The following is a 27,565-nucleotide window of genomic DNA, read 5'->3' on the forward strand; positions in this document are numbered from 1 at the left end:
TAGTCAGTGCTAACTGATGTTAGGGAAAAGCCTTACCTAGTCTTAAACAAACGAATCGCTCATGCTACGTCATACTCAGCACCAAAATAAATTATACTGCTTTTTTTCTTCAAAAAAATTTCTGGTTTTAAAAGATTCAATGCTTTTGTTACAGAGCAGATCTAGAAGAAATATGTAGCATTTAATGACTAGCACTTTTATTAATGGGGAAGTTATTCACAGCCATAGCTATTTCTGTTTTCCAAACTTTAGTAAAGGTACTCTAAGGGTAAAGAGACACAAATCTGCAAAAGTAACCTAGACCAGGAAATACCTTCAACCCCAAATATATGCATACTCAATAAATACCGTGATATTTCTCATTTCCTCTCACTTAAACAATGTTAAGTGTTAACATGCCTTAAAGAGCTTAAGCCTGTGTTTCCAACATGTGTGTGTCCACTGTCAGCATATATCAAGCAATGTCCTCAACCAGCTCAGAAAGCAGGAGGTCCCTCTGGCCCTTCACTACCTACAACTCCCCCACAAAACACCCATCTACCTAGACACAACTCTACACACAATCGTGCACCCAGCATACACTCCAAGATCTTCTGCACTCCGACACTCTCAGTCCAGCACTCCCATTCCATCACACACACAATCACACAGTTCTAGCAACAAAAGCTATCAACACATTGCTGCCTATATCAAGGCATTAGAGGTGGCAAGCAGTCCTGTAACAATGCTGATACACTGAAAAAGGGGGGAATTGCCAGTATTCTTTATAGGATGACTGACCTAGTTGTAGGAAAAAGGCACTGTCACTTGAGCTGCTTTAAACACTGTCAGTTCAAAACACACCCTTCTCCTGGTCATTGGCATTTTGGTTACTAAAAGAGCTCAGTGGATAAAGCTTGGGGAAGAGCACCAAGGTCAGAAAAATGATGCCTGTGATCCAAGGTAGTATCCAGCATCAAGCACCAGCCTGTGCATGAAGAGCTTGTTCCAAAGAGGGCTCTGGCGCTGCAGCACCCACTTTTCTGGAGTTCAAACTCGAGCTCATCCATGGGCTCCCTGCAGAGGGCATGGGGAGGCTGATGGAAGCACCCTGTACCCCTGATGTCTCTGAACACTCTCTGACTCCCATGGTCATGGAGAAGTTAGATAATAGAATCATAGAACGGTTTGCATTGGAAGGGGCCTTGAAAAGATCATCTAGTGTAACACCCCTGCTGTGAACAGGGATATCTTTGATTAGATCAGGTTGCTCAAAAGCCCCATCCAACTTGACCTGGAATACTTCCAACTATGGGGTATTCCCAAATTCTGAGGCCAACTTGTTCCCGTGTCTCACCAGCCTCACCTTAATAAAATGTCTCCCTTGTCCAAACAGAATCTACTCTCTTTAGTTTAAATCCTTTGCCCCTTGTTCTGTTGCTACAAGTCCTCATAAAAATGCCTCCTTTCTGTACTAAATGGCCACAATATGGCCTCCTCAGAGGCCCAACTCTCTCAGCCTTTCTCCAGAGGAGAGGTGTTCAAGTCCTTGGATCATTTTTGATGCCCTCCTCTGCACCTGCTTGAGTGGGTCTTTGTCTTTCTTGTGCTGGACTCCCAGATCTGGATACAGTACTCCAGCTGGAGTCTCATGAGAGCATCCTGTGCACTAGCACTAGTGAGCAGCAGGTCCAGCAGTACCTCTTTTCAGGTTGGGCTCTCCATCACCTCTGCTAGGAAGCTCTCCTCAATGTCCTCCAGTAGTTTCCTGGATTGCTTGCAGCTTCCTGCACTGCTTTTCTGGCAGATGTCCTCAACATAAGAAGGACATGGGGCTGTTGGAGCAAGTTCAGATGAGGGTCACGAAGATGATCAGGGGGCTCGAGCACCTCCCATATGGAGACAGGCTGAGAAAGTTGGGGCTGTTCAGCCTGGAGAAGAGAAGGCTTCATGGAGACCTCATAGCAGCCTTCCAGTATCTAAAGGGGGCCTACGAGAATGCTGGGGAGGGACTCTTCATTAGGGACCGTACTGATAGGACAAACAGGTTCAAACTTAAACAGGGAGAGTTTAGGTTAGATATAAGGAAGAAATTCTCTACTGTGAGGGTGATGAGGCACTAAAACAGGTTGCCCAAGGAAGCTGTGAATGCTCCATCCCTGGCAGTGTTCAAGGCCAGGTTGGATGGAGTCTTGGATGACATGATTTAGTGTGTGGTGTCCCTGCGCATGGCAGGGGGGTTGGAACTGGATGATCTTAAGGTCCTTTCCAATCCAAACCATTTTATGATTCTGATTCTACATCTGGGTGGTTAAAGTGTCCCAATAGGTTCAGGGTCTGTGAGAGTGATGCTTCCTGCACTCAGAGAAAGAACCTTCAACCCTCGATCAAGTGGCCTGGAGGAAATACCAGCCACACTTTCTTTTGTTGTCTTGGCCTCTAATTTTTACTTATAAGTTCTTAACCTGGCTCATAACTGTTCTTCAAAGATAGCTCTATGCAAGCAATACATTTTTCACATAGACTGCAACCTGCCAACCTCTCCTTTCTTGCCTTACCCTTCTGTATGGTTTATAGCCGTCAACCACAGCACTCCAGTTGTGCAATTCATCCAACCAAGTTTCAGTGATAGCAATCAGGTCATAGTTTTACATCTGGGCAGCAGCTACAAAGTCCTCCTGTTTATTTCCCATGCTGCATGCGCTGTTACAAAGGCACTTCAGCTGGACTATTGGCCACATTCCCTTAAAGGCGTTCACCCAAATTCCCTTAAAACAATTCACAGGTGTTTCCCTGTGGGGCAACCAGAGGGCACAAAGTCTGTGCGGCCGAATGAGCCTGACCCAAAGAAACTGATGTGCCTTTGGACAACAGTAATGGTTTCTTCCCATTCTGACACACCTGTCATTTAGATGGAGATGCACCTAAATACAATCAGCTACAAAGCACAGGTCAAACATGCTTTAGGTCTGCCCACTGGTTCTTTCTGTCACACTTTGCTTACTGGTGGCAGTGATGCCTGTGATCATCCGCCAGCAGGAAACTGCCTGTTGGTCCTGCACACTGCAGGAGGGATATTGATTTGAACCAGCCAGTGGTCATGGCTGACAGACCTCAGATCTCAGCTAGTCCTCTGAGGACTGACAGCAGACTATTCCTTGATCTGGCCCACACAGTTTTTGTTCCCAGCCAAGGCAGGCCTTTCCCCCAGTTGCTGCTGAAACCATTGTTTCACATGGTACACATGCTGTTCAGTTCAATAATTAACACATCCCTGGTAAAGTAACAAGCCATCCCAGAAACATCAAAGGCCAGGATGGAGTCAAACCCTCTCCTCAGCTGTTTTCAAATGCTTCTGTGAGATAAGAGCTGAACTTACAACTCTTCTGCTAAGCCCAGGATGGGATAGAGCTTGTAGTTCTGGTAGATGACCTTGAAAAATCAGTCCCTGTGGGATTTGCAGCGTGTTGGTGTTGTTAACAGCCATGCTGTTTGGATTAACAGAGCATGCCTGTAGGGATCAGTGTGCCCTGAGTTATGTGACGTGGAAGATCTAGCTTGAAGCTAGTGCATAGCAAGGCAAGCTTGATAGAGAACACTGGTTGCTGAACAGGCAGCTATAGCAGAGGTAAGATATCAGTATGTCATCAAAGCATCCAACGTTCTTTCCTTCTTTTCTTCCGTCTTCCCAGATTTTTTTATGTTTCACAGAGCAGATTTACTATCCACAGGCCTAATGGGATGATGTCTCCCATGGGTGATATGGCACTTCTTAGGTGAAAAAATTAAGATATGGTAAACTACTATTAGATAAGGGGTAAGGATTGCATTTGATTATCACTGAACCCAGGGTGCTATAAGGTGAAGCAAAAGCATTTCATGCATGACTGAGACAAAGCATGTTAGAAAACATACACTGTAAGAAGTGCAGCTTTCAAATCATGTTGTCGCTTACGTTGCAGTTATTTGTTAAGCATGCTGAGAGAAATGTCACCAGACCCAACAGGCAGTCTGACAAGGAATGCCCAGCCTCCACTCCAGCAGTGTTTCTTCAGACAGCAGTCCTCTGTGTAAAAGAACTCCTCCCAGGAATGCTAGCCCTGGCTGAACAGAAATGCCAGCACCCTGATCCTTTGGAGAGAAACTCCTCTTCCCTGATCCTCTGCTAAGACACAGCCAAGTGCTGGAGCCTACATATGGTACACACACACTTGCTTCATTAAAAAGCCAGTCTTTTCTGCTGATAGGCATTGATTCATGGAATTAAACATGAGGAGTGCTTTCTCCACACCTAGTGTACTATGCCTACTCCACTTAGGTGTGGGTTTTCTGGTTGAGATGCATCCCATCTCAGGATAGCCATGAAGAGACCAGGATGGCCTTTAGCCATCTCTTCACTCTGCTTCTCTGCTCAGGGACTAATTTCTGTAGATCTTTCCTGACCTCACTGCAGGGAAATGGGGAAGGAATGCATCTTTCCTTTAGGGAGTTTATTCACAACTTTTTTTATTGGTTTTCTCTTTCTAGTGAGAACATTCTTACTTGGCTTCTTGTAGCCTGAAAAAGACTCTCTCAGTGGAGAAGGACCAGATTGTCTGATCGGAAAGGTAAGTAGAGTAGCTGGTAGGACATACCTGCCATTTGAAGTTGGGCTGTACTTGAATGAGTGCCCAATTTGCACAGTTATTGAGATACCTCTTACTTCTAAGCTAAGATATCTGGAAGCAATTGCTGCTGGGCAGTGGGTCCTGGCTGAGAAGGTGATCTTCTGAATGCCCTTTCCATCACTCACTAAAGAAACTCGAGGGCTCCTGCTACATGGCAGGTGAGGAGATGATCAAGCCTCTTTAGTAATAACAGAGAAGGAAATCAGACAGAAATGAAGATAGGATGGTAATGTGCCACCAGATAGCCAGCAGCCATCGTGTCAGGATGTTCTAAAAACACTTGCATGCCCTTCTCCTGAGGAGATTTTCTGCTCACATCACTAAAGGCTACTAGGGACACGTTTCTCTTCATGAGGCTTGCGTTTGTCCAGGTGAAAGTTTAATACAAGTAATGGCGACATTATATGAGCTCTAGTCAGGTAGACTTGGCAAAAATGCATCTCATATCCTCTCCAGCTGAAATAAAAATTGCTCATGGTCTATATGTAATAGAATTTGTGTTCTTTAATCTCTAGACATTGACATATTGGCATGGTTGCAAAGACTAAGTATGGGAGAAAGTGACTGAGACGTTCACATTATGTGCAGCCCTCAGTCACTTTGCTGTTTCATGACAGCCTCACTCTTCCTCTTCTATCTTCTTGCCATGAAACTCCCGGCTCTTGGCTCGGAGCTTGTTGACCTGGGACTCTGCAATGTCAGCCCGCTCCTCAGCTTCCTCCAGCTCATGCTGGATCTTGCGGAACTTGGAGAGGTTGACATTGGACAGCTCCTCCTGTGTGGGGACAGGGAGTTGGTGGTGAGCAGCCCTTGTAGAGCTATGGCTCTTCTGCGGAAAGGCACATACTTCCATCTCTCATGCACAACACAAAAGCCTTACACAGACTTCCTCATCCTCCCTTATTCAGTACCCCACTGTAACATACTTCATCAGCACCATCTCACACTTGAGAAAAATCATAACTTGAACTTGTCTTCTGTGCACTTATTCTCCCACTACTTCACTCCCAAATATCAGTGTGATTAATTACATTGACAAAGATACTGAAGCCTTCTGGTATTGATTACTAGCAGAGATTCATGAATTCAGTGGATGTGGCACCTGGGATTGTTTAGTCTGACCTGCTGTATAACACAGGCTGCAGAACTTCACTCACTTCATCCCTGACTACTCTAGGGTGCCCAGAAATCAGAAAGGCCTCCTGACAGGAAACCAAATGGCATGGCCAAGACTGATGTGTCTTGGCAGCTTCTTTCATATCCCTATCCTGGTATTCACAATCATGTCAATGATCCTGATGTCCTGATGGAAGGTGCCTGTTCTTCATGCAATACTTACAGCTTCCTCCGCTTGTCTCTTGTAGGATTTCACTTTCATTTGCAACTTGTCCACCAGATCCTGGAGCCTGAGAATATTCTTCCGGTCTTCCTCAGTCTAGAGTGGTTGGTGAGCAGGAAAGAGAATGAATTATTGGTTCTTCATCATGTGAGGTTAAGAATTCCCTTTGGGGATGGTGTGTGCAAAATGGGACTTGCTGTGAGAGCAAGGACACCTCCTGCCTTACCTGGTAGGTCAGCTCCTTCACCCTCCTCTCATACTTGCGCACACCCTTCACAGCTTCAGCGCTGCGCTTCTGCTCAGCATCAACCTCCCCTTCCAGCTCCCGCACCTGCAATCACAAGCCCATCTTTGGAGCTTCCCTGCTATCTCTCCAAGGGACATGCTCACACTTGCACAAACACCAGGCCTACGCACTCTGGCCTCCAGCTTCTGGATTTGCTTCTTGCCTCCTTTCAGTGCCAACTGCTCAGCCTCATCCAGACGGTGCTGCAGGTCCTTCACCGTCTGGTCCAGGTTCTTCTTCATCCTCTCCAGGTGGGCACTGGTGTCTTGCTCCTTCTTCAGCTCTTCTGCCATCATGGCCGCCTGAGGAGAGCAAAGGGTCAAAGCCATTTTCGGGCTGGAGACATTCTGGGGAAGAACACATCCACCATCGGCAATGAAAGGAGGTCTCAACTCACATCTGTGATGGCCTTCTTGGCCTTCTCTTCAGCATTGCGGGCTTCCTGGATAGTATCCTCCATCTCACCCTGAATTTGCACAATGTCTGTTTCCAGCTTCTTCTTGGTGTTGATCAAGCTGGTGTTCTGCACCACACAAAAGACACGAGTTGTACTTTTAGACTAATGCCTCCATATCACTTCCTTAATCACTTCCTTAAAGTGCAACTATCATTTAGGAAAGTGTTTAATGCAAGAGTCATCTTTGGAGCCATAGCAGCAAACTAGACATAGGTGGCTGGCTGCAAAAGCTTTAACAGAGCATGTTGCTTTAGAGAGATTGCATAGTAATCACTTTCAATGTCTAGCAATCACATTCTGTGCTGTCCCTTGCTGATTGTCCACTCAGCAGAGTGCCTGACCTGGGTATGGAGGAGCTGCACACGTTCAGTGGCATCCAGAAGCTCCTGCTCAGCCAATTTCCTGGACCGCTCTGTCTGCTCCAGGGCTGCCCGTAGCTCCTCAACTTCAGCCTGCAACAGGTTTGCTCTGCGCTCCACCATGGCCACCTGCTCCTTCAGGTCCTCCTGTGTCCTCACAGCATCGTCCAAGTGTATTTGAGTATCCTGTAAAAGAGGCAACAGAAATCACAAGGTGCAAGTGCAAGCTTGGGTGTCAAAAATGTCAGGGATGTCGTATCTCTCTTTGTAGCTTTGCTGAACAGACCTTGAGCACTCCCTGTGTGTTTCTCAGGTTCTTCTGTGCCTCAGCAGCCACACGGTTGGCATGGCTGAGCTGGATCTCCATTTCATTCAGGTCTCCCTCCATCTTCTTCTTCAGACGCAGGGCTTCATTCCTGCTCCTGATCTCAGCATCCAGGGTGCTCTGCATGGACTCCACAATTCGGAGGTGGTTTCTCTTCAGCTGATCAATTTCCTCATCTTTCTCTGCTATCTTCCTGTCAATCTCAGACTTGACCTGGTTGAGCTCAAGCTGGAGGCGCAGGATCTTTCCCTCTTCATGTTCTAGGGAGGCCTGGACAAGCAGGAACAGTGCCTTAAACTACTGCTTCTTTTCAAAGTAATCTTTTTTGCAGCACCTCACAAATCAAAGCTTGCTTTCCTGTCACTTCTGTGGATAACTGTTACCATACGCTCAAACTGGAAACGATTATTAACCCTGTGTGTACCTCAGCTTCCTCCAGTGAGGCTTGGAGCTCAGATTTCTCCTGCTCAATCTGCTTCTTGATTTTCTCCAGCTCATGAATCGCTTTTCCTCCCTCGGCAATCTGCTCCGTGAGGTCAGAAATCTCCTCTGTAGGAACAAGGACCAATGGCATGGTTGGCCACAGAGCAGAATGGGAAGGGCCCTCACACACCAACGTGACAGGCATCTTTGCCCACCTGCAGGCACAGACCCATGTGAAGCAGCAGGTACTGGTGGGTGCTGAGAAAGCCCTGCCAGGAGCAGAGGGCCAGGGACTTACGCTGCAAGTTCTTGTTCTCGCGCTTCAGCGTTTCCAGGTGGTCCAAGGACTCCTCATAGGCATTCTTCATCTTAAACAGCTCCGTGCTGAGAGAGCGGGCCTCCTTCTGGGAGGCTTCCAGCTCAGCCTGTGTTTCCTCATACTTCTGCTTCCATTCTGCCAGGATCTGAAGAGAAATGGGGTGTCAGTATGCACGTGACAATCAGGACAGGATGCTCCATCCATGATTCCCCAGTCTGCAGCCTGAAAGACCTTGTCAAAGTTCTTCTGCTTCTTATCCAGAGCTGCACAGGCAGCATTTGATCTCTCCACATCAATCATCAGGTCCTCCACTTCATTCTGCAGCCTCTGCTTTGTCTTTTCCAGGGAGGCACATTTGGCATTGACAGCTTCAACATGTTCTTCTGCATCCTGCAGGCGCTGTGCCAGCTTCTTCCTGCAATGTGGTAAGTACAGCTGCAGGTTAGGGGTAAAAGGTTTGCCACAGCTGTGTCCCAGCACCTACTGATTATTAGGCCTGTCTTAACCATTCTAGCCATAAAGACGACATTTCTCCTTCTAGTCTACAACTTTTCCACAGGACACTTTCTCTCTCTCTCTCTCTTTCTCTCTCTGCCCTCTACCACAAAGACACTACATCCCAGCCTTTTTTTCCTCCCTTGTCATAATCCGGTTTCAGAGACTCTCATCTCCCTGCAGAGTCTCAGTGTTCTCCGCTTCTCTCTCTATATTCCACTTGCCACGTACTTGGCCTCCTCCAGCTCCTCCGTGCGCTGAATAGCGTCCGTCTCATATTTGGTTCTCCACTGCGCCACTTCGCTGTTGGCCTTGGACAGGGCACGCTGCAGCTCCCCCTTGGCTTCCTGCTCCTCCTCATATTGTTCCCGGAGCAAGTCACAGTCGTGGCGAGCAGACTGCAAGGCGTGGGCCAGCGCGTTCTTGGCCTGTGGGGAATTGGGCTTTGTAAAACTGGAATGTCTCTTGACAGTGAAATTGATAGTGAAATTGGAAAACAATTCTAATCAGGCAATGCAAAGCTGCCAGCTGATGAAGCCTACAGTGATATGCTCTGGAGGATCAGGACGTGTCAGTGAGAGGTACTCTGGGGACAGCAACCTGCTGTTTCTGTACATGTTTAGACCTAAGACAGGATGACTCCTGTCTTAGAGACTATCGTCAGAACCTCATGAGAGCCTTGTGGATGACTTCCTCCAGCATCAAAATCATTGTGCTTCAATCCCTCTCTAACTCAGGGGTTGAGGTATATTCATTACTGGTGTTTTCTCCAGTATTCCATGTGTTTGGGGAAAGAATACTGAACCAGTCTTGGATCAGACAGGGTTCTCCAGATGCTTCTAAGGGTGATGCAGCTTGTGGACACAAGGGTACTTCCATACCTTAATTTCTTCCTCTAGATGCCTCTTGAGTTCCTCAATCTGTTGGGTAAATCCTTGTTTGCCCCTGGACAGCTGAGAAATCAGAGCATCTTTTTCCTCCACTTGGCGTGAATATTCACCTTGGAAGGGTGAATTGAAAGAAGGTAACTGGAGTGTTCGCAACAGCACAGTTTCCAGCTGTGAACCCATGTGACCAAGAGCGGCCTGAGAGCTAACACCAGTTCTCACTTTTCGCCCTTTGGTGTCCTCCCATTGTACCTCAGGAATGAAGATGTCCCTTACCTGATTCTGTCTGCAGACGAGCTCTTTGAGTATTGAGGTCATTGATCATGCGCTGGTTCTGCTCCTCCTTAGTTTTAAGCTCACTCAGCTGGTCTTCCAGGGTGCGGCACATCTTCTCCAGATTTGCCTAGAGAGGAAATACAAAGAGGGACCATGTTGAACAGCTGGACTCCTCCTTATTCTCACAGAAGGTAACATTTTGTCATGAGAATGTCATGGCAGAAGCAGCCTATACCTTGTCACTGTGAGCGTGTTCTACCGCAATTGCGTACCTTGGCTTTGGAGACGGACTCCATGTTACTGGCCAGGTCATCGATCTCCATCTTCAGCTCACTCTTCTCCTTCTCCAGCTTCTGCTTCACTCGCTGCAGGTTGTCGATCTGCTCCCCAAGCTCAGCAGTGCTGTCCGCGTGCTTCTTGCGCAGGGCAGCAGCCGTGGCTTCGTGCTGCAGCGTGGCCTCTTCGAGGTCACGACGCATCTTCTGGAACTCGGCCTCACGCTTCTTGTTCATCTCGATCTGAGCTGCTGTAGCCCCTCCTGCTTCTTCCAGGCGCTCACTGATCTCCTCCAGCTCCCTCGAGAGGTCAGACCGATGCTTCTCTGCTTTTGCACGAGAGGTTCGCTCTGCCTCAATTTCCTCCTCCAGTTCCTCAATACGAGCCTGGGGAACATCACAGACCATTCGCATCCGTGCCCTCCTCTTACCTGACCTGAGGTTTTTTGAGAGGGGCAGGGAACAGAGACTTGCCTGCAGCTCCTTGATCTTCTTCTGCAATTGCATGCCCAGGGCTTGTTCATCCTCAATTTTGCTCTGGATCTGGCTGATTTCAAAGTCTTTCCTTTGGGAAAAGAAAACCATGTTAGAGCTGAGAGGAAAAAGACAAGCACAGCAGCCCAGCACTCACATGCTCCGCACCACACTTACTTCTTCAGTTTCTCATCTAGCTGCTGTTTATCATTTTCCAAATCCATGATGCTGTCTTGGGCCAGCTTCAGGTCTCCTTCAAGTTTCCTCTTGGCTCTCTCAAGGTCCATGCGCAGTTTCTTCTCTTGCTCCAGGGACCCTTCCAGCTAAAACAAACGGGACCATTAGCACCCTGCTGGCTGTTCTTTCCGTTTCCATTTAACTACACAGGTGCTTACATCATCCACTTGTTGCTCCAGCTTGGTCTTAGCCTTGGTCAGAGTATTGACTTTGTCTTCCTCTACTTGCAAGTCATCCAGTGTCTGCTGATGGGCCTCTTGGAGAGCTTTCTTCTCTTTTGTCAGCTTTGCAATGGTCTCATCTAGGGCTGCCATCTCCTCTGTGAGGTTTTTCACCTAGTGATTAGGAGAAAACAGTCTGTGTAGAAGACTTGACTGCTAGCGCAGGGACCTTTTCACTTTGCAGTGTTCAGCCACAAGTGTGTTTTTCATTTGGGCTGTCCCGCTGGGGTGCTGCTGGTATGTTCCATACCTAGCTTTGTTCTGAGGCTACCAGGCAGATGTGGGAAGCACCTGCCCCTTCAGCCTTTTCGTGTCTCCCTATGAGTGTACCTTGTTTTCAGTGGCATGCTTTTCCTTCTCCACTTTGGCCAACGTTAACTCAAGGTCATCAATATCTTTCTTCAGCTCTGAACATTCATCCTCCAGTTTCCTCTTCTTGGCTGTCAACTCAGCATTCAGTTCCTCCTCATCCTCAGCCCTTTCAGTCACCTCCTTAATTTTGGCTTCCAGCTGGATTTTGGTTTTGATGAGCTGGTCACATCTCTCCTCAGCATCAGCTAAGCTATCTGCTTCCTGGTGGGGAGACACAGGTTTTTGTGGGTTGTAATGTTTCACCCTTTTGTCTTTTCTATTGCTAAGTAAGCATGTGTTAAAATGGGGGCTGGACCTGGCCTTCAATTTCAGCAAGTGGAAGATCTTTCCTGGAGTCCACTGGGAAACCTTGTCATCTGGTAACAACATTGATTCCAAATCTTTTGTGTCTCTGAAAAATGCCTCACATAAAGTGGAGCTGACAAAGTAATCAAGAATGTTTTAACATTTGGTGAGTATAGGCTTTGTGAGAATAATTTAGTGCAGAAAGTGGTGTTTTGTTTATTGCCAAGGACCTCTCATTTCCTGAGTCTGCATGATAGTATTGATGTTTCTGAAAGCAATCATGGCTTTGTGGTGTAGCTCTAAGTAGGAAAATTGGGTCCTTCTCAGGCTTGTTTTGACACTATTAGACAGATACACTGTCTTGAACATTTAGTAGATGGAGAAGATACTTCTCTTCCAATTGAGAGATTTCTGCTCTGGATTACATGCTGGAAAGAGTTATATGACCTTGTCTTCAGACAGGCTGCCATGAGTCTCAACATGCCCCTGTCAGCTCCAGTTTACTCCGCATCAGAGTGCCTTACAGTGTGTGATTCAGACTGTTTCCAACTACACATTAGTCAGCTCTCTGCAAGCCTCTGCTTAGGGTCAGCAGCATTCTCAGCATATGTCATTATTTTCCTTGGGACAAGTGAACAGTGATACTCACCGCCTGTACTTGGAGCTGCAGGTCATTTTTCTCCTGCAGCAGGGTCACCATTTTCTCTTCCAGCTCCTTCCTCTTTGCCTCAGACTTTGCAAGTTCTTCCTTGGTTTTCTCAAACTCTTGTTTCATGTTGGCCATCTCTTTCTCAGATTCTGCACTCTTCAGCAAGGGCTTGATCTTAAAGAACAGCTTCATCCAGGGCCAGTGCTTCACATTCATGAATGCACGAACATTGTACTGGATACAGAAGATTGAGTCCCTGAAATAAAATTCACACGGCTATTACATACTCTGTGGATAGTGAATTTAGTCTCAATTAGCCATGTACTATGAAAACATGACAAGTGGCTGAGAAATGTCTACCTCCTCTCCACCATTTTCCGGTACTCCACCCTCATGAGGAAGCCCCTGCACCTGGCCTGTGTCATGGTCATAATTTCTGCTAGTTTCTCATCTCTCATTTCCTCAAGCAGACCTATTAGCCCAGCTTTGAAGAACACCTTAAGAAAGGGAATATTGTAGTACGTTAGGCTTAGGTGGTGCATAACACAGGCACAATCCATTTGAATGCAAGCCTTGTTCCTACCTTGGTGTGACCAAATCTGTACTGGGTGTGGTCCACATCAATGGAACCAAGAAGCTTCTCTGAAGCCTTCTTGCTGTCCATGAACTGACCATCTGGAATAGCACTTGCATTAAGCACTCTATATCTGTAGGGGAAAGCAGAACATGATGACATCAACACTGCGTCTGAACCCCACAGTCTTCTCAGCAACGTCTGTCTCAATAAAGCCATGTCTGAGGGTGCATTCTTTGAAGACAGTGTAACTGAACTTTTCATAATGTTAACTTGGTTAAGTCAGGAGAATGCTCGCCTTCAAGATAAAATCATAAACTCACAATAAAACATCTTCTTTTCTACGTATGTTAGAAGTATAATATACTTCGAATATATAAAGAATATATACTTTCAAGTATATCATGATACTCAGAATCTTCATCGTGGTCTGAATGGGCAGAAAGGTGGAGCACTCTTACCTCTGTTTGAAGTCAGCATATAGGACTCTGCTGGGAAATCCTTTCCTGCAAATTCTGATGCCTTCCAGCACACCATTACAGCGCAGTTGATGCAGCACCAGCTCATGTTCCATGGCACCTAATAAAGACCACAATTAGTGACTACTATGCTGCTTGACACTCAGGAGGAATGTTTCTGTGGCTTGTGTTTTCTTTCTATTGAATCCCCTTACCAGGTGTTTTTGTTTCATTTGGGATGATGCATCGCACAAAATGAGGGTGAGTGCTCCGTAGATTTGTCATCAGCTTGTTTAAATTCTCCTGTGAGATTATAATGTAAAGTTTAGATCAACAAGTGAGAGATTTGCTTCCCTGCACCTGCATGTGTTTAAACCCAGAAAGGAGTTTATAACTTGTCAGATTTAAATGTGATAGCAAAATTTCCGAAGTACTGTACAAAAGCTTATGCAGTCATCCATGGAAATGTAGTGATTTCTGTGCCATTTTAATTTGTAAGTTACAAAAACTGGGATAGAAATTTTTTGATACCCTGACACTCATGGCTTTGAAAGTCATGAGAAATTTCATATGCTTCTCTCCTCAATCCGTAAAATTAGACTTTTCTAGGTGATTATCTTAAAGAAAGACTGTTTTTTTAAAAATGCTGCATTACTTATGAATCACGCATGGCAGTAGGCTTGAAAGCATCCAGAAGCCCACAGTCACTATTTGGTTAAACTTTCTGAACCCTGTGTTACATCTGAAAGAAACTAAACTATTTCAATGTTGCACTTAGCTTAAAAAATAGAGATGCATGAAAAAAGATGTGAATGACAAGATCCTTAAACATTTAGGAGTTTCTGTTTAGCTGTATTACTGAAAGAACATCATTCCATGCAGACAAAAATAAGAACCTACTCCATCATTAAAATAGAAAATTACCTATAGTACATGATCTTCATCCTATTGCAATAGGACTTCTAATGCCACCATGCACATTTTAATTTTGCTTTATTCAAGTAAAAAGACAAAAATGGATGAAATCAGTACATACCCGGAAAAGAGCTGAGACAGTCTGAAAAGAAGAACCCTTCTTCTTGCCACCCTTCTTACCACCAGCATCTGCAAATGGAAGAACAGAAAATAAAACAACATTAAAATATGATTGGTGCAAATTGGAAACTACAGAATGCAAAACAGCATTGAATGTTCAGTGTTCACTGCCTTAATTCCATGACAACATTGTCTCATACTGAAAGTACAATTTTCACAAAGCTGACCTGCATCTGCTCCACCATAGTTGGCAAAGAGTAAGGCCAGTGTCTTCACAGATGATTTCTGGTACAACCCAATGACAGTTTCATTCAGAGGGTCTTTGTTCTTCTCAAGCCAGCCAGTGATGTTGTAGTCCACTGTGCCAGCATAGTGCACCAGGGAAAAGTGAGCCTCAGCCTTGCCTTTGGTAGGCTTTGGCTTCTGGAAGTTGCTGGACTTGCCCAGGTGCTGGTCATAGAGCTTGTTCTTGAAAGAGGTGTCAGTTGCCTTGGGGAACATGCACTCCTCTTCCAGGATGGAGAAGATGCCCATGGGCTGGAAAGTACCACAAGCAGTGACAGAGGAAAATCGTAATGATGTGAAGCATATTCTATGAACATCAAAGGTAGGAGCATGTTGCTGGTAGCATCTCAGCCTGGATAAGGGCCTATGATTATTAGGAGTTGTTCTCATCCAGGAAGCTTATTTCTGCCTTCCCTTGCCTTCCTGCAGCCTATCTTCATGGAACTGGTAAGAACATCTGTTCAGTTCAGGTTAGAACTCTGAGTAGAAATGGAGGGAGAACTGGTATACAGAAAAACTATCGGGGCAATAGCTACAAGAGGTGCCTAATTTGTTTGTGGAGGAGTTCTGATTTGAGTCTTCAGAGGAGAAAGGAAAGCGGAGCAATCCCAGTTTGTTTTAAGAAAGTCTGTTAGTGGGAATCGAGGCTACCCTTTCCATGCCTGAAAACCAGGCAAATTCATGGCAAAGGTTTGCGTTTCCTAATTTCTATTCCCCAGATGAAAATACATTTCAGTGCAAACTATTCTGTTTACCTGACACTGCATGTCTGACTGTGAGGTCTTTCTGAGCTGCATCTGGCTCAGAGAAACCACAGAATTCCAATACACATTGCACACTTGTATGGAAAAGGTACCTTCTCAATGAGCTCAATGCAGGCAGCCAGGTCCATCCCAAAGTCAATGAACTCCCATTCAATTCCTTCTTTCTTGTACTCCTCTTGCTCCAGCACAAACATGTGGTGGTTGAAGAACTGTTGCAGTTTCTCATTGGTGAAGTTGATGCACAGCTGCTCAAAGCTGTTGAACTGCCCAAAGCAAGGAGAGGAACACAGGTTCTCAACATGTGGCAAACACCAAAAATATTTGCTAGCACAATCCTAGTGATGTCTGAAGTTCCCCAGCTGAAACACCACTCCTAACTGTTACAGCATGTGTTTCCTTCAGTAACCTTAGCTGCATCATCAAATTGGAGATTTCTCTGCTGTGGCACAGACATCCTAACACCATCACTGCTTTCACAGCAGAGGAAACATGCTGTGAACTTTCCCAGAGCACTACCCTTTCCTTAGCTTTTCCACACTTTTGGCCCACATCTGTGTGAGCCTGAGTCCTAGAGCTGTCTCTGTTTGCAGAGCCAAAAACCTTTGCAAGCTCAAGGGCCTCTGAAATCAGAAAGCTCAGATCTGAGGTCAGAAAGCAGAGCTTTCTTCTATCTGATGGCAACATTAGAATCCAAGTGTTGGTGGGTAAATCCATTTGAGGGTACTACTGTGACAATGAAGTGGGAAGGGTTTCTAGAAAACTGCAGATGAGGAGAATAACCTTCTGATTCCTTTTAAAAAGAAGTGTGTTTCTGAGTCCTCATGGCTCCTCCCTTGACTATGATGCCAAATCCTTGTTTCTTACATCAAAGATTTCAAAGCCAGCAATGTCCAGGACACCAATGAAGTACTGTCTGGGCTGCTTGGTATCCAGCTGTTGGTTGATACGAATAACCATCCACAAGAACATCTTCTCATAGACGGCTTTTGCCAGGGCACCAACAGCATTGTTCACCTACAGCAGAAAAGAAAGAACAGGAATTACCCCCTACGATCAAGGAAGAGTACTTAAGTACTTTTGAAGCCATTTTCAAACTATCCTCTATTTACCTGCTCAACAGTTTGACCTTTGGTCACATATTCGTTCCCAACCTTGACTCTGGGGTAACACAGGGCTTTAAGCAGATCAGCTGAGTTAAGGCCCATTAAGTAGGCAGCCTTGTCAGCCACTGCAGAGGGTGAGAGAGAGATAAGCATTTATCTTTGGAAAATAGCCAGAATTTCACAGTGGGAACAACTCTGCTGTTCATGTTCTAGTAATGGAAAAGTAATGGTCTGTCTCATATTCCCCATGATCAGGGAAGAATATCAGCATTATATAAACAATGAACAAAAATGCTTTTCCTCAGTTTTTTATGTGTTGACTCTGGCCAAGAAAGGCTTGTCTTTGGAGGCTAACATGTCCTTTCTGTAAACAGAGAATTTCTTTGAACAAATCAGTTGCTGAATCTACTGTTACCTTCAGTGCCATCAGGCTCTGCCTGCTCCTCTCGTTGTTTCTGCTTGAATTTCAGGTTCCCATAGTGCATGACAGCCCCTGTCAGTTTGTAGATGGCTGTCTTCTCATCAGCAGTGAAGCCCAGGATGTCAATGGCACTCTGCAGTTGAAAAAATGCAGTAAAAACATTACATAATCTCTTTAGCAATCTCAATAAAAATGTTTTCTTCATAGTACTTACATCTGTAGCCATAAGCTCCTCCTGGTCATCAATACTGGGAACAGTGACCTCACCTTGACTCACGAAGTGGAAATCATAAGGGTTGGTGGTAATGAGGAGCATGTCTGAAAACAGGAAGAAGCAAGACACAGGCTTAGTTTTGTCAACCACGTAAGAGAGGGAACTGTTTCTCAGCAATCATCCTTACAAAGTCATAATGATCCTTCCTACCAATTAGCTCTGGCTTCTTGTTGGACGTGACCTGGTAGAATATGTGGTAGCTTCTTTCTGCCTTGAGCTGAAAAGTGACTCTGGACTTCTCCAGCAGATCTGCAAGGAAGGGAGAAAGATTCAGGCACAGGAAGGCACACAGAGGTAGGAATTCAGGAAGGCTAGGGATAAGGCCAGGATAGTGTCTTACAAGTTTCAATGTCAGCAGAAGCCAGTTTGCCTGTGGCCCCAAAGTGGATTCTGATGAACTTGCCCTGTAAGGAGAAGCAGCAGCGTTTCAGCATGGAAGGGTTTTTTTCATGTATCCTTTATGGAGAATACTGGTAGGGCCATCACATGTCATGTACTAAGAGGGAGAGATTTTGTCTAAAGCAACAACTTACAAAGCGTGAGGAGTTGTCGTTCCTCACGGTCTTGGCATTTCCAAAGGCCTCCAGCAGCGGGTTGGCACTGATGATTTGATCCTCAAGCGTTCCCTGAAGAATGATAATTGTTTCTGGTTATCCTTCCAAAAATCATGTCAGGAACAAAGGAAAGTGTTGATTCAAGCTGGTATATATTAATTAATAATTTCATTCTCAAGCAATCCCTACAGGATGACAATCATTCAGTTACAGTATCTAGTTGGCATCACAGTCACATGCCAAGTGTTGGGTCTCTTCTTCCTGACTCACCTGCATTTTGCCTGATGTCTGCTCTTCTTTCTTCTTCTCCCCACTCGCTGCAATTGTTGCAAAGTACTGGATGACACGCTTTGTGTTCACAGTCTTCCCTGCTCCGGATTCTCCGCTGTGCAGCCAAAGAGAGAAGCAGAGAGCGTGTGGTCAGGCAGGAGGTCCCTGGCACCAGGCAGCCCCAGAGGGACCAGGGCTGAGAATGTACATACGTGATCAGGATCGACTGGTTCTCGCGATCTGTGAAGGAGGCAGAAACAAATACATTATTAATACGTATCACGAATATCCTGGATAAAATATTCCTGTGACTTTTAAAACATGCACTAGTACCTAACTCCTTTCATAAACCTGTGTGTCTTTACCCCTAAATCTTTTGACCATTTTAAAGTTCCTAGCTGTGGCTGGTAAGCAGACATGTCAACACAGATGTGGATGTTGTTAGGTGTAGTATACACACTTCTGTTCTAGATATTCTTTTCGAGTCGAGCTGTTAATCTTTTTTATGGAAAGGATTCCAACTAAGGAGTTAATGATTAATTGTACTGTCTGTAAGCTAAAGTGAACTCTAGCAGGTGCTTCTCATAAGTGTCATAACAACAACCACTCCTGATCACTCCACAGGCTCCTCAGTGTCTTTCTCTGTCTATGGCAAATGGATTGTTGCCTATAGAAAAATCACAAAAACATAATAAGTATTTTACCAGAATGCTCTCCAATACTCTACAACATTGAAATTTTGCTTTTTTTTCCAGAGTTAGATTTGATGTTTCTGTGTGTAATAACCTGGGCACAGTTTGCTTTCCAGAATTTTGTCTGACTGCTTCTTTAACCCATACTCAGTTCTTTTTGTGTTGTTTTGACTTTTATCATCCAGTCTGCACTATTTTTGAACCCTTACTGTGTGAACAAAAAAAATGTGTTTGGTTTTGAACTTGGTTTTTCATGTACTCTGCCTATTCATCTTCTCCAAGGTAGGCATGATTTTATAAAGTAGCACAAATCATTTGACTAGAGCTACCGAGCAGATATCATTATGAAACACTTTCATCTCTGTCTTTACCTGTTCCATTTCTACTATATTCTTTTTTGAAAAAGAAAATGCATACAGTACACAAAGTGCAAACATTCCTTGGGTAACCACACTGATATAATGACTTCTTCTGGTTTGGCTTCTATTTCTTGCTTTCAACTTGTTATTTTATAGATTTCTTATCACTGAGCCAAAATTTTTGAAGCTGAATTTAGAAATACCTATAATAGAACTAGTAGTTTTTAGCAATGAGCTCATCTTTTGGGTTTGTTTTTTCTGATTATGTCCACTGGCTTGCGATCTTTTCAACCAAACTTTGTTGCACATCACTGAATAATTCAATCATTTAATATCATCACGTCCCTTTTAGATCCTTTAGTGTTAGACTTTATCTCTATTGGCCTGAAGGACTTAGTCAAATCAGAAAGCTTGTCAGCATTTCCAGATAATTAAAAAAAAAAATTAAACAGCAGAAGTGACAGAATAGATTCCAGTGCGTCTTCATTGATAAAATCTTCCAAGATAACTGAAAAAAGAAAATGCATTTCTACCACGTCCTTTTTCTTAACCAGCTCTTTTTGAACCTTTTCAATTAGCAGTGAATGTAAGCATGATAAATTATGCTAAGAATAGCTTCTCTATCATCCATACTGAAGATCTTTGTTGAATTCAGACAGATTACCTTGACCAGCTCTCCTTTGTTTAAAATATAAATAAATAAAAATAGTTGCTTCCTAAGGAAAACTTCACATTAACAAAAATGGATCTTTTTCTATTGATAAGTCTCATACATCCACATGCCTAGTAACTGCCTTATTTAGAAATTGCTGACATCAAGCTTACTGGCAGCTCCTTACAACACCCTCACAACTCTTTTTAAAAGTTAGTGTAACAGTCGTCATTTTCCAGGCAATTTTCAGTTTTGATCTGTAGAGTTCCACTGGAATGCCTGGTTGAATTCTGCCTTGTAAATGTGCTAGTGGATTTTTTATTGTTGGGTATTTTGAGGACACTTCAATCTGAAGAAGTTCCTCTGATGAATCTCACTGTAAGGAGAAATTTCAGAAATGGGTACTTCCAAAAAAAAAAATCTCACTTAGTTGTTCTGATATGACCTTACATTTTTCAAGTTTTCTTTTTAAATTTTGACTGTGACAGTACAGACCCTACAGACTTCTTTTAAACCTTTCTGCTTCTTATATGTTTAATAAAGAAAGAGGTATAAGTTTTCATGTGTGCTGCAAGTTGTTCTCAAACCTTTAATTCTGCATGCCTTCTTGTGTTCTCACAGCTAACCAGCCAGAGTTATATTTTGCAGAAAGTTTATGTGTGTTTAATAACCTGCTCTAATAGGCTGTGTAACTGGACTGGCTTTCAAAGAAAATACTTTTTGCCGGGTAATTTATGTTTATTTTATGCCTCTAGGATGATGTTTTCCAATAATCTACATGCAGCCAGAAGAGACTAAGGCAATAGGTAACTAATTCCTTGTGGAAAAGTCCAGGTTTGCATTCATCAAGTTCCTGCATATCTCTTGAAGATCCATCAAGAGTACATGCATGATGACTTACATAAATACTGCCATCATGAGACACTAACCAAACATCAACTTATTGTGTTCCATTTTCATGGTATCCTCTTCCAGTTAACCTTCTTACCACTCTGAATGCTAAAGACTGAAGTGCATAGTAAATGGGGATGAAGGGGGGAACAAGATTTATTTTAACAAATTAAATCATATAGCTCTTCGTTTAATATTTTTCTGACTTATCTGATCTTTCTTGAAAGTCTGGAGATTCAGACTGTGCTAGAAAAGTTTTCACTACCCTTCTTTCTTGTTGCTTCCCTTAATAGTAATGAATGGAAAAGAAGAAATTGTTTCTGAGATGGAGGGAGGAAGTACAAATTTTCCGAGCAGGTTTCACTGTGATGTCTGATTAAGTCTGCTTCCTGGGTTTTCGTAAAGCCACCGTATTTAGCATTGGCTTCAGTGTTGAGTCTCCTTTCCCTCTAGACCTAATCTTATTTACAAAACTCCACCCTAGTGCTTTTCAGTCCTGCAAAGCAAATCATTCAAAAAACAAACCTCCCAACAAAGAAAAAAACAGAATATGAAAAGTTCCTTTGAAGGAAAAACTGATGTGTATTCAGCGTTAAAACATATCCTCAGAAATATCTTGGACAGTAAATTCTAAAGTTAATTGTTAGAAACGTGATCTCACTGATGGTGGCCAGTAAAGAAAGTATTTCCAATGATAAAGAGGACATCCACCCTCTCAACACCATTAAACTAAAATAATTTGCAGTGAAAATACTTTTTTCGCTTCTGTGAGTCTTCAGAGACAAAGAATTTTAAAGAAAACAAAGCACTCACCAGTCAGCATGAACTGATAGGCATTATCAGAGATGGAGAAGATGTGTGGAGGGGCCTCCTGGCGCTTCTTGCCTCGGTAAGCCAACACCACCTCCGGGTTGTACACCGGCAGCCACTTGTAGGGGTTGACGGTGACACAGAAGAGACCCGAGTAGGTCTATGGGGAAGGGAGACAGCACGTTGGCTTCCACTTAGCCTGGCAGAGCAGTTCCTCCCAGCTACCCAGAGGAAGACTGCTGCTGGTACTTACGTAGATCATCCAGGCTGCATAACGCTCTTTGAGGTTGTACAGCACAGCGGGTTCATGGAGGTGGGTCATCATGGCCATGTCCTCAATTTTATCATACTTGGGAGGGTTCATGGGAAAGATTTGGTCATCCTTCACGGTCAGGGTCTGTCAGATGGAGAAAGAGATGCATGTATGTCAGCTAAGAGCTGACAGTGGGAATTACATACAGTTTTTAAGCTTAGATCTTTCCTCACCTCTCCAGCTTCAGACTTGACAGTGACCTTCCCTGATTCTTTGCTCTGGACTGTCCCTTTCACAAAGGATTCCTTAGGATGCACCACAAAGACCGATGTTTTGGCATCAAAAGGCCTGTTCTGGGCCTCGATTCTCTCTTTTTCTGATTTTCGGAGGTAAGGAGCCGCCTCCCCAAAGGCGGCCATCTCGGAGTCCGGAGACGTCATGGCTGCACCTTATTGAGGATACGCCAGAAGAGAACCCTGTGGGACGAAAGAAATGTAACATCAGTAGATCATTAATGTACCCCGCTTGTGAAGAGACCTTTTCCAATGTCTTAAAATTAAGCATGTACTAGAACTGCTAAAACTAGCAAAACTAGCCTTCCTCCTATTTAATGATTTAAACACAGGAGAGAAAAATCTTGTTTCTGTGCTTGAATACAGACTAACCTTTCAAGAGTTGTTATTTGTATCTTGTGACACTGTACACATTGTACTTTGACTTTACACAGTGTAGAGTGTCACATTTGAGAATATGAGTTATGTGAAAGGAACCTTCTTACTCTTATGCAAAATCAAAAAAAAAAAAAAAAGTACAGATAAAAAATATAGAAATGCCTTAAAAGAAAACGGAAAAACTTATTTGGAAACCAGTTTCCGAGCAAAAAAATATGCTTCATAATATGCAATAAAGGTGGATACCTAATTTCAAAAAATCTCTAGACCCAGCACACTTACCGTGACACTTTTCTTGGAGACAGTGCAGAGAGTTGCAAAGACTCTTTTATAGAGTCTGTTTGGCAGATGCTTTGGATTCCTCCTCTTTCTTCGGTCAAAATATTTTTTGGCAAACATTCTTTGGCAAAGCATTGTCTGGCAAACTTAACCAAGGGCATAATTGTCATTTGATTTGACCAGATATATTTAGAAATATTTTGTATCTTACCTATGAAGTGAATGTATTGACTATAAATAATTTAACAAGAGACTTAAGGAGAGAATCTGAATTAGTCAAGGCACTTAGAGAACTTGGATGTATGACTTAAGGATTCTATTGCTGCATTTCCAGTGATTTCCTCCTGGACTCCAGGCAGGTTTTCATTGCATGTCTGTGCTGCAACTCTCTCAGTAGCACTGTGCAGATAACATTGTTTTCTACATAATGAGACTAATGAGGAAATGAATTAAGGACAGTAGACAAACTATGTGGAAAAAAAAAAGCGCTAAGATGTACTTGTTATATAAATTTAACGCTTATGTTTGTCTAATATTTGAAATGAGAGAAACAAAATGTATTACAGTCCAAATTCCTGCATAAAACATTATTTGGAACAGAAATGCAGGCCATGACAAAGAAACAATTACATTCTTTTTCTAAACATTTCTCTTAAAGATAGATTAAATGCAATAATGCATTATATACACAGCTGAGTAAGAAGAAATGTGTAATTTTTGGTGACTAGCACTAAAGTAACAAAGTTTATACCGTACTTCCACATTTACTACAGTTTTTTATGAACATGATAGAGTGAAAAGTGCAAAGTAATGTGCTAAACAGCTTAAGCCTCATCTATGTACCCGTTATTAACATATATCAAGCAATGTCCTTGAGGACAGACTCAGAAAGCAGGAGGTCCCTCTTCCCTTTCACTACCTACAACTCCCCCACAAAACACCCATCTACCTAGACACAACTCTACACACAATCATGCACCCAGCATACACTCCAAGATCTTCTGCACTCCGACACTCTCAGTCCAGCACTCCCATCCCATCACACACACAATCACACAGTTCTAGCAACAAAAGCTATCAACACATTGCTGCCTATATCAAGGCATTAGAGGTGGCAAGCAGTCCTGTAACAATGCTGATACACTGAAAAAGGGGGGAATTGCCAGTATTCTTTATAGGATGACTGACCTAGTTGTAGGAAAAAGGCACTGTCACTTGAGCTGCTTTAAACACTGTCAGTTCAAAACACACCCTTCTCCTGGTCATTGGCATTTTGGTTACTAAAAGAGCTCAGTGGATAAGGCTTGGGGAAGAGCACCAAGGTCAGAAAAATGATGCCTGTGATCCAAGGTAGTATCCAGCATCAAGCACCAGCCTGTGCATGAAGAGCTTGTTCCAAAGAGGGCTCTAGCACTGCAGCACCCACTTTTCTGTAGTTCAAACTCAAAGAGCTCATCCATGGGCTCCCTGCAGAGGGCATGGGGAAGCTGATGGAAGCACCCTTTGCCCTGCCCAGGTGAAGCCCAGAAACAACCAATGGGAAACAGTGAGCACAGGGGTACACCTGAAGTCTCTGAGCAACCACTGACTCCTATGGGCATGCAGAAGTTAGAGGACAGAGTCATAGAATTATTTGGGTTGGAAGGAGCCTTAAAAAGGACTTTCAAAATTGGGCTCTCCATCACCTGTGCTAGGAATCTGTCCTCAATGTACTCTGGTACTTTCCTGGACTCTGTGCAGCTTCTTGTGCTTCTTTTCCAGCATATGTTTGGGTGATTAAAGTTTCCTGTCAGGATCAGAGCCTGCGATAGCAATCAAGTCATAGTTTTCCATCTGGGCAGCAGATATCAGGTCCTCCTGTTTATTTCCTATGGTGCATGCACTGAAATAGAGGCACTTTAGCTGGGCTATTGGCCATGTCCACTTTGTAGAGGAGTTTGCCCTAATTCCCTTACATAAATTCACATGCATTTCCCTGTTCTTTCCTAAAGCCTCAGCAGCCCCTGGCTCTTCTCAGGTGCTTAGAACTCCATCCCTTTCCTTCACTAAATCGAGTTTAGTATGTTATTAATGGAGATACTAAATTATATTGATTCCAGTACAAACCCTTGAGGCACACCGCTGTGAAGGCTGTCTTTGGTATGATGGAGCAAAACTTGAAAGGTGATTGCTATTAATCAAGAAAGAGTCAGGAGGATTGTTGAATGAAGGAAAAATTCTCCTAACTGCTACATACACAGGTTCAGCCGTTACACTGAGAATACTTCTGCTAGTAAGTTCAGCTAAAAAAACACCAGATCTCTCCATCAAACAGTGATATCATCACCATTGTGTGACTTCTGCAAGTGGCATCAGGTGTGTCTTTTTATCCTTCTGTCAGTTGTCTTGTAGTGCAAAAATGGCACAAGCTCAGTAGGTCAGGCCCAGTGTTGGTGGTGATAGGGTTGAGTATTACACTGTTCCAGGCTCAGCTTTAAACATTCAACTGTAATACAAAGTAAAAAGAAACAAAGTAAAAAGAACACTGGAGAATTCCCATTCTGTGTCATGCTACCCATTTAGCATGCCCACTATTCATAACCATAAGCTGTAACATGTCCTGTTGAAAATTAATGATAATTATTCTTGGAGCAGCCTTGTAACCTATCTAGTTAGAAGAACATTGCAGTGTCAAGTGGCTCCATGTCATTGTCAGAAAACCACCTTCAGGCCTCCTGCTTAGGTCCTCCCCTCCTTCCACCCTGGACCTAGGTGACCAGGACCTCCTGGCAGTTGCAATATCAGGAAAAGAAGCATGATTGCAAGCCTCTAGCCTCCATTTTCAAGCTCATTGTTCTTTTCTGCTCAGAGAGAATCAACTAGAGCAAACCCAGCTGAACCATGTGGGAATCAAACAGCAAAGTTCAGAAAGGCATCTTCCTGGGGCTCAGTACATGTGGTGTAAATTATAACCTTGGCAGCAGTGAATTCCAGTACGGAAAGGTAGCTGAGCTAGCGAGCTCCCAAGTTCAGTGCTGAACCCAAGGCTTTTAGGGGTAAAGCAAAAGCATTTCGCACATGGTCAGAGACAAAGCATGTTAGAAAACATACACTGTAAGAAGTGCAGCTTTCAAATCATGTTGTCGCTTACGTTGCAGTTATTTGTTAAGCATGCTGAGGGAAATGTCACCAGACCCAACAGGCAGTCTGACAAGGAATGCCCAGCCTCCACTCCAGCAGTGTTTCTTCAGACAGCAGTCCTCTGTGTAAAAGAACTCCTCCCAGGAATGCTAGCCCTGGCTGAACAGAAATGCCAGCACCCTGATCCTTTGGAGAGAAACTCCTCTTCCCTGATCCTCTGCTAAGACACAGCCAAGTGCTGGAGCCTACATATGGTACACACACACTTGCTTCATTAAAAAGCCAGTCTTTTCTGCTGATAGGCATTGATTCATGGAATTAAACATGAGGAGTGCTTTCTCCACACCTAGTGTACTATGCCTACTCCACTTAGGTGTGGGTTTTCTGGTTGAGATGCATCCCATCTCAGGATAGCCATGAAGAGACCAGGATGGCCTTTAGCCATCTCCTCATGCTGCTTCTCTGCTCAGGGACCAGTTTCTGCAGATCTTTCCTGACCTTGCAGCAGGGAAAAGGGGAAGAACCTATGTGTGTTTGTGAGTTTGAATACCTTGCCTTGAGGTAGTTTCATTTGATGTACACACACAGTCCGTTCTCCACCTTGTGCCCTCTGCGCCCGCGTTTCTTTTAATGGGCATTCTGATATTTCTTCATTTCCAAGTTTTTGGCAATGCGTTTCAGTTACATACAGTCTGTAGCCTCCAGAAATCAAACAAAACCATGGGCATTACAATCAGACTTTATAACTAAAATCTTAAGGCTATTCACTCTCTGTGAGAACTTTCATAGACTTCTAACTGAAACATCATCTGTTCATTCTTCGTCTTATCCGATGGTTATTTTCAGACCTCAAAATGGCCATCCTGCACTGTGGCCCTGTTAGGCAAAAACTTACCACTTGACAAGGTTGTTTGATTTCTATCGAAGGAAAATAGAGGCCTAGAATCCAGATTAGGACATTAACCACAAAATGTTTTTAATAAATAGCAAGACAAAAGCATACAGTACTGTTTTGTTCTACACAGAGGGATGATCTGCTTCTATTTTGAACAGAGATCCTGGAATTAAATTTTACACATCCATATCACTTTACTTTGGATCAAACTTTCTCTAAGGGTGGATAGCCCAGGAATTCTCCACATATCAACCAATGCTTCATTCTCTTGTGCAAAGTGGGTAAACCACAGGGTTCAGTCACTGGTTCTTGACAAGCTACTGGCCACCTGTTCAGAAAGTGATTTCCAGGTGATGTGTAAATAGATCAAGGTGAGATGTATGAGGTGTTTCCTTGAGAAATCCACACTTCATAGCACAAAATACCCCTTCTTAAAACTTTCAATACAAGCCCTTTGTGTCCCAAAGCATTTTCAGATCTAAAGCCTGTAAAGCAAAAACTCTCAAGATTTGAATGTTTTAAATAACTCTCTTCATACTGGTTATTGAAACAGCTCAGTTTCAGTAGACTGAACCCAGGAAGCCAAAACAAACAACTAATTCAAATGCTACGGCTGGAACACATGCACGTTTCACATGGATTTAGGAAATGGACTTAACACCCACAAGTTTACAAGAATACTTAATCTTGGGAATGAGAGTGGTAGGACATGACAAGCTTTTAGCTAAAGGAGTCAAATGATCAACATGAAACGAAGTAAGTTGTCTCATAATCTGAATTGCTGACAAACTGCAGGCACCCATGTTTCTTGTTGAAAATGAAAGATGTTCAAAAATTTTTATTGTTTAGTGTTAGTTTTTAAACTAATCTTGAAGAAGAT

General features: G+C 43.7%; 1 protein-coding gene across 1 annotated transcript; it reads right to left on the reverse strand.

Moving 5' to 3' along the window:
• Positions 1-5,265: 5,265 nt before the first annotated feature.
• LOC308227002 (myosin heavy chain, skeletal muscle, adult-like) lies at positions 5,266-22,807 on the reverse strand (the record flags this gene model as incomplete). The annotated part of the gene is made up of 37 exons (XM_080629256.1): positions 21,954-22,807; positions 21,721-21,864; positions 21,471-21,627; positions 18,276-18,303; positions 18,064-18,178; positions 17,773-17,865; positions 17,580-17,643; positions 17,390-17,488; positions 17,180-17,283; positions 16,960-17,098; positions 16,551-16,669; positions 16,306-16,455; positions 15,534-15,704; positions 14,620-14,929; positions 14,394-14,461; positions 13,573-13,660; positions 13,361-13,478; positions 12,909-13,032; positions 12,686-12,822; positions 12,326-12,581; positions 11,350-11,592; positions 10,957-11,133; positions 10,739-10,884; positions 10,085-10,652; positions 9,813-9,939; positions 9,531-9,649; positions 8,881-9,077; positions 8,386-8,569; positions 8,134-8,299; positions 7,837-7,961; positions 7,374-7,682; positions 7,070-7,273; positions 6,669-6,794; positions 6,403-6,573; positions 6,212-6,316; positions 5,986-6,081; positions 5,266-5,421 (listed from the first exon to the last, which is right to left on the reverse strand). The coding sequence occupies exons 1-37, from the start codon at positions 22,158-22,160 to the stop codon at positions 5,266-5,268; spliced, it is 5,910 nt and encodes a 1,969-aa protein (XP_080485382.1). The 5' UTR covers positions 22,161-22,807.
• Between the last annotated feature and the right edge of the window lie 4,758 nt (positions 22,808-27,565).

This window comes from Psittacula echo (genome assembly GCF_963264785.1).
Source record: "Psittacula echo genome assembly, chromosome: 14".
Classification (NCBI taxonomy): domain Eukaryota; kingdom Metazoa; phylum Chordata; class Aves; order Psittaciformes; family Psittacidae; genus Psittacula; species Psittacula echo.